We start from the raw sequence: 6,970 nt of genomic DNA on the forward strand, positions 1-6,970 counted from the left end.
TGTGTTTCCTCTTTCATGACCTCAGCCTGTTGACCAAATTTCTCCTGTATTTCTTTAAGTGATTTTTGTGTTTCCTCCTTATTGGCTTTTGTATTCTCCTGAATTTCTTTCAATGATTTTTGTGTTTCCCTTGTAAGGGCTTCTAACTTTTGATTCATTTTCTCCTGAATTTCTTTAAGTATGTCCTTCATGTGTTCCTGTACCAGCATCATGACCAGTGATTTTTAAATCCAAGTATTGTTTTTCTGGTGTGATGGGGTATCCAGGACATGCTGTTAAAGGAGAATTGGGTTCAGATGCTGCCATATTGCCTTGATTTCTGTTAGTGATGTTCCTGTGTATGCCTTTTGCCATTTAGTTCTTACTGGTGTTAGTTGGTCTTGTTGTCAATGCTGGACTCACCAGTGCATGCTGCCTCTTCCCAGCTGGCCTCTGGTGCACAGCTGACCTCCTGCACTGCCTGGAGACAGGGTGCTGTGGCCCAAGCTGTTCAGATCCCAAAACAGAGACCTGAAGTCTCCTGCCCAGGGCCTGCTGGACTTACCAGAGCACAATGACTCCTCCCATCCGGCCTCCCGGCTGCCCCTCTGGCCTCTTGCAGGGCCTGGATACATGGTGTTGTAGCCCAGGATGTTCTGGATCCCGAGGCAGAGATCTGAATGCTCCTGCCAGAGGCCTCAGGACTGGAACCTAAGCTCTTTGGGGCGGGACCCTCCAGAGCATGCTGTGTCCTCCCAGCCTGCCTCTGGGTGCACACCAGGCCTCTTGCACTTCCTGGAGACTGAGTGCTGTGGCCCAGGCTGTTCAGATCCCAAAGCAGACACCTGAAGGCTCCTGCCTGGGGCCTGCTGGACTCACCAGAGCACCCTGACTCCTCCCAACCGGCCTCCTGTGTACCCCTCTGGCCTCTTGCAAGGCCTGGAGATGTGGTGTTGTAGCGCACGCTGTTCTGGATCCCAAAGCAGAGATCTTAAGGCTCCTGCCAGAGGTCTCAGGACTTGAACCTAAGCTCTGTGGGGCTGGACCCACCGGAGCATGCTGTGTCCTCCCAGCCTGTCTCAGGGTGCACATCAGGCCTTTTGAACTTCCTGGAGACCGAGTGCGGAGGCCCAGGCTGTTCAGATCCTGAAGCAGACCGATTAAAGTAGGCAACAAATTTAAAAGTTAGACTTATTTTTTTCTATAAAGGTACTTTGGTTCCTGATTACAGTCAAGTGTTTGTTTAAAATATTAATATCAGGGACTGGGTATATGTTTGATGTTTAAGAGCATTGTATTGCCAGAAGAATCAATTTGGATTTCCATCATCCACATGATGTCTCCCAAGTATCTAAAACTCTAGTTCCAGGATATCTGATACACTTTCTGGGCTCCATGGATGTCAAGCACAGATATAGAGCACAGCTATACATACATGCTGACAAAACATCTGCATATTACACATAAAACAAGTAAATGAAATTTAAATATTGATAGTTGTAGAGATAGAGCTTGGTAGTAGAGAAATGGAAAATTTGTAATAGAAAGCAATACCATAATCCATTTTGTTCTTCAACTCCATTTTTTTCAGGAAAGGATTTGGGTATCACCCATCTACAACTAACTGATGCTTCAAACTAGGCAAAGCTCTACACAATGCAACCCATCAAATATGCAGTAAGGTTTTGCAAAACCCTATAATTGCATTTCTCCCAATAACTTTCAAGAAATCATGAGGATTGTTTTTGGGAGCAAAACAGATGAATGCTTCATTTTCTGTGAAAAATAAAGTGATTTTTATGGAGTGAACCAATTTTTCTATAGCAGCACCAGTGCCCTGGTTATACTCAATATTCATCTGTATCTGGTGATTCCTTAACACAAACACAAAATTTCATGTAGAAGAAATATTTCTGTATATATATTTCCACCATTAGTCTAACTGATAAATTATAAATCATTTGATATTAACTATTATAATAAACAATGACGGACAAGTGTATAAATTCTTACATTATTTTTCTACTATAAATTGTGTATTATTTTGGCCTGTCAGAAATGCATAGTTTTGCTACATAGTAGCCCTTTATCTATGGTACTCAGACTAGCAGCTGCCCCTTCTCAAATGACTAAATTAGAAACACAGTGTGGTGCCCAGGATTCTGATCTGTAATCAGATCTCTGGAAGATACACAGGTCTAATAAGGACTAAAAAGAACTGATCTGGGACAACCAAACTTCAAGCTCACAAAATTCTTCAACAGCTGTTTGGAAATTTTAGTGACTCTATGTCCCAGGTGACATGGAGTCAAAGTAAATGAACTAGCTTTGTCTAAGTCCAAACTTCCATTTCAAAGGAAAGTACACCTCTAAGTCCACCCCATCTCCTCAAGAAGACAGCTCACCACAATTGTTCTCTAGGGATATAATAAGGTTTAAAAATTTGCAATTGCAAACAAGAACTGTCAGAAACTGCAGATCAGCTTGAAGAGCTACACACACAAGACATCCTGGAGTAAGTTTGGCCAATTTGGATGAGAAAACAAATATTTTATGGAAATTCTATCACAACCTTGCAATAGTTTGGAAAATCAAGATTATCGTTATAACAAGGAAGCAAGGACGCCTTACTGAAAATAAACAGGTTTCTAAAATTCATGTAAACATAATAAGAGATCATGTGAGAAGACTAGTGAATGAGAAAAGTTAACATGTTACATTTCTGCATATGTGACATTTCTGTAAACAGTTAAACCACTTCTTTAAAGCTCTCAGATGTCAAAAACAGAAACAGCACAAGGTAGACAAGCTCAAAGTGATTGTTACTCTGTACCTGTGTCTGTTTTGAGATGTGTACATTTTTACAACTTAACATCAATATTGCTATTTAAGTTACTAACCCTTAAAATTTTACCATTAACATATTTAGCTCCAAGCTGATAAAACTACCTGTATAAATCAAGGGAGTCCTGTTTTAGGAAGGAGTCAAACATGCCTCCTGTCTCATATGTAGGAATGATCAGCATTACTCAGATTTCTTAGCTCTTAGTGCTGGATTCACATAACAGATTAAAAGATTAATATTAAATGAACCAGTTGTGTTTGTCAGATTAAAATGTTAATTTAAGTGAACCAATGTAAAATGAATTATGAACAATAATTATAAATATGTTTATCATTTGACCAACCTCAAAGAAAGACGCTATCAAAGCAAAGAATCCGAAAAGATGAAAACTGTGAGAAACATAAGGGAGATTTGTTCTGATTTCTTTTGTGTATATGAGGTGTTGAAGAAATCAAACAGTAAGAGGATATTCTAGAAAGATTCAAGTTATTACTGAGATACATAGAATATGAGACAAAAGACTTTCAAACACAAAAGTTGTACCAGATGATACAAAAGTTATTTAGTTTATTTAACAGTGATTTTTCCCCCTATAGATGGAGGATCTTCCCATGGAGATCACAGTGGTTTAAATTATCATGTCATGATTGGCTCTAGGACCACTTTAATTACAATCAAATTACAATGTCCTATCAAATAATTGAATGTATGTTTGGGATTATTTGGATCAAGTTCATTCTTACAAAAGAGGTGTGAGGGAGGTGGAGTGAGTTTGTTCTGTCACAAGAGAGATGTCACTTAATGTAAAATGCCTCAAGACTGAAAAGGATGACCTCAAATTTTATTCTGTAATTACATTTGTAAGCACACAATTTTTAGGTATATAAAAAATGTATCTGATGATATTTCACAGCACTAAAACTTCAAAAGACCAACAGAGCATATTTTCATTCATTGCACAAAACTCACTAGTGGAAAAAAAAAAAAACATGCGGGAAGCTGACACACCATTAAATTCTCATCTGTCATCAAACACCAACATTCATCTTGCAAGGGAAGAATGATGGATTATTTTTAATCCCTCAAATATCAAAACAAATGACAATGAACTAAAACACAACTTCTATCTGAAACATAAATGACTTTAAATTTACAGTCTTTTATTGGATACTGGCCATTTTCTTCCACATCTTAAACTACCTCAAATCACCATCTGTCTTTGCAATTGTCTTTGCTTATGATAATTGCTAATAACTGTTTGATGGCTACACCTGAGGTTAGTAGTACAGGCTGGAGTGAAATAAAAACAGAATTCAAAGGGAAACAATTTGAGCTCTAAAACACTCCTTAAAATGAAGTAGGGTATGCAAATTGAGAGTGGGATGTGAATATTAGCCTTGTACAAGTGTTTTTGTTCTTGATTTCAATAATACCCACATGGTAATTTAAGAGCAGTAAAACTATCATTTTTACACTTGATATGACCAATAACCTCTTGCAGTAACAGTTTTGTTCACTAAGAGAGAATAGCTGTTTCTAGTGGACACCCAAACATATTTTAATTTCTGGTATATTTCTTATAAATGCCCATTTCATTTGCCACAATGGTATTTAATTCTATGTTCAAAAACTTCTCATCCATAGTCTATCACTGTGTGTTTATTGATGACTTAAAGAAAATCAATGGGTTTCAACTGTGGGCATGGGACAGTGCTTTTTCATGGAGCAAACACAACCACATTCCTTGAGAGAACCAGTGATGGACCACATGTACATGTACCTGTAACTACTGCTTTATGAATGGATAGTGTGAGATCTATGGAGATGAGAAAAATGAGCTCTCACTTATGTTTATCAACAAGTACAGTATAGATAGATGATAGATAAATACAGAGATAATAGATCTAGATAGAATATAATATAGTACATACAGCAATTATTAAAATAAATTTTAATAAATAATGCCTAAGGGTCTTTCTACTGCATTTAATATATTATTCTATTCTCCAGCTCCTAAGACAACTTCTGTAACCAAAATAATTATGGAAAATATAACCACAATGAACAGATTTCTCCTCCTGGGTTTCTCTGACAACCATGACCTGCAGATCTTGCATGCTTTGTTCTTCTTGGTGACATACCTATTCGGCTCAGCAGGTAACTTCATAATTATCACCATCACATCACTGCATCCACAGCTCCACTCTCCAATGTATTACTTTCTGAAGCACCTTTCCATTCTGGACCTCTCATCCCTCTCTGTCACAGTTCTCCAGTATGTTGACAGTTTACTGGCAGGAAGTGGCTATATTTCATATGGACAGTGCATGCTGCAGATTTTTTTCTTTGAAGCTTTTGCCTGGGGTGAGATGGCCATTCTCACAGTGATGTCATATGATTGTTATGTGGCTGTTTGGCTTCCACTCCACTATGAGGTCATCATGTGTCCCAAAAAGTGTACATGGGCTGTGACAGGAGTATGGCTAAGCACTGGCATTCTAGGAATCCTGTATATAGCAACCATATCCGTTATCAGATTCTGTAGGGCCAAAATAATTCACCAATTATTCTGTGATGTCTCCCAGTTGCTCAAGCTCTCCTGCTCTAATGATCAACTTGCAACAATGGGAGTGGTCAACTTTTTGTCTGTAATGGCCTTTGTCTGCTTTATTGGGATTGTCATCTCCTATGTCCACATACTTTCCACAGTTCTCAGGATGCCCTCTGCTGAAAGCAGGTCTAAGGTCTTCTTTACTTGCCTGCCACATCTTTTTGTTGTTTCATTGTTTCTTTCTACAGGAACCTTTGCATATCTAAACCCAACCTCAGACTCTCCAACTGCTTTGGAGTCCTTATTATCTATCTTTTACACAGTACTACCTCCAACAATCAACCCTGTTATTTATAGTCTGAGAAATGAGACCATAAAGAGTGTTGTAGGGAAGTTACTCTTGAGTACAAAATTCACTGTTAGAATCATTTTGCCTTGTTGCTACTGACTGTTCGTTTATATAAAGGATAGGATTTCTTTAAACTGTAATGTTAATGAAGGACGATGTTTGGGTTTTTTTTTTTCTATAGATAAACTACATTATATAACACTCATCCTTAAGGAAGTACAATGTCTTATTTCTTTGCATTTTAATACAAAATCTGTTCTTTCTTCAAATTAATAAAGATATTAAAAGCCTTGTAATAGATTCACTACTTACCTGCTAATGCATCCACACAGAAACACACACAAACACACACTGACATTCTCAGTATATTTCATAATGCTTTAAAGAGACAATATTACAATAATAAAAAGAATGAAAGTAATACTCTTAACCCCATTTTCACTCACCAACTAATAATTTTTAAGTCAACCATTTATTTTGGAATTTTTATTTTAAACTCATTTTAACTATCAATATAGATATTGGTATAAATGTATATGATATCACTAGGTAAACATGCATGATATTACAGTTGTACTTTTCCTAAAGTAGTTTTCAATTCATATTAAAATTTAACTATATATATTGCCTCTTGCATTTATAAATATCTTCAATATTATTATAAAGAATAATAACAATTCAAGTTTATTCTTTATAAATTTAAAGAATAGATTTATTGAGTCAAAGTATGCCAGGAACCTCCCAGGCTGTAGTGTATTGAAAGGAGATACAGAGACAGACTCAAGTGTAGCTTTAAAGACTGATGGTCTCCAGATGTTCTAGCTCACTAACTATGCTCAATGTTTTTTGATAGCTTCTAAAAAGTCTTAAAAACTTTTTAGCTCTTTCTGAGAGTTAAAAGCTACTGGCTTAGGTGATTAATGCCTGTAGCCTAACAGTGGGGATTAAGTAATGAATTAATTGCTAGAGCCTTTTCCCTTGTATCCAAATACCTCTTGCTTGTCAGGCTAGAGGGAAGTTTGGAACAGTTAAACTTCTATTGAACCAGGTGAAAAGAATCACTCTTTCAGAAGGAAAAGAACTTTTACACAAGCAAATATGAATTAAATGCACATAAATTCATATACAGATTCATGCATACAAATTTCTTAAATCTACATTCTAGGCCCAGCTTACATTCATTCTCATAATTACATTCTTAACAGACACATACTTACATATGCATTTGGAGCAAAAGACAAAGCAT

At 36.9% G+C, this 6,970-nt stretch overlaps 1 protein-coding gene across 1 annotated transcript; it reads left to right on the forward strand.

The window, feature by feature from the left end:
- The first annotated feature begins 4,785 nt into the window (after positions 1–4,785).
- LOC127669321 (olfactory receptor 14J1-like) lies at positions 4,786–5,823 on the forward strand. The gene has a single exon (XM_052163144.1). The coding sequence runs from the start codon at positions 4,786–4,788 to the stop codon at positions 5,821–5,823; it is 1,038 nt and encodes a 345-aa protein (XP_052019104.1).
- The last annotated feature ends 1,147 nt before the right edge of the window (positions 5,824–6,970 follow it).

Source organism: Apodemus sylvaticus, chromosome 19, assembly GCF_947179515.1.
Source record: "Apodemus sylvaticus chromosome 19, mApoSyl1.1, whole genome shotgun sequence".
Lineage (NCBI taxonomy): Eukaryota > Metazoa > Chordata > Mammalia > Rodentia > Muridae > Apodemus > Apodemus sylvaticus.

Bases quoted from the DNA above. Each gene is read 5' to 3' on its own strand.
- LOC127669321 (XM_052163144.1), top strand. From the start codon at position 4,786: ATGCCTAAGGGTCTTTCTACTGCATTTAATATATTATTCTATTCTCCA.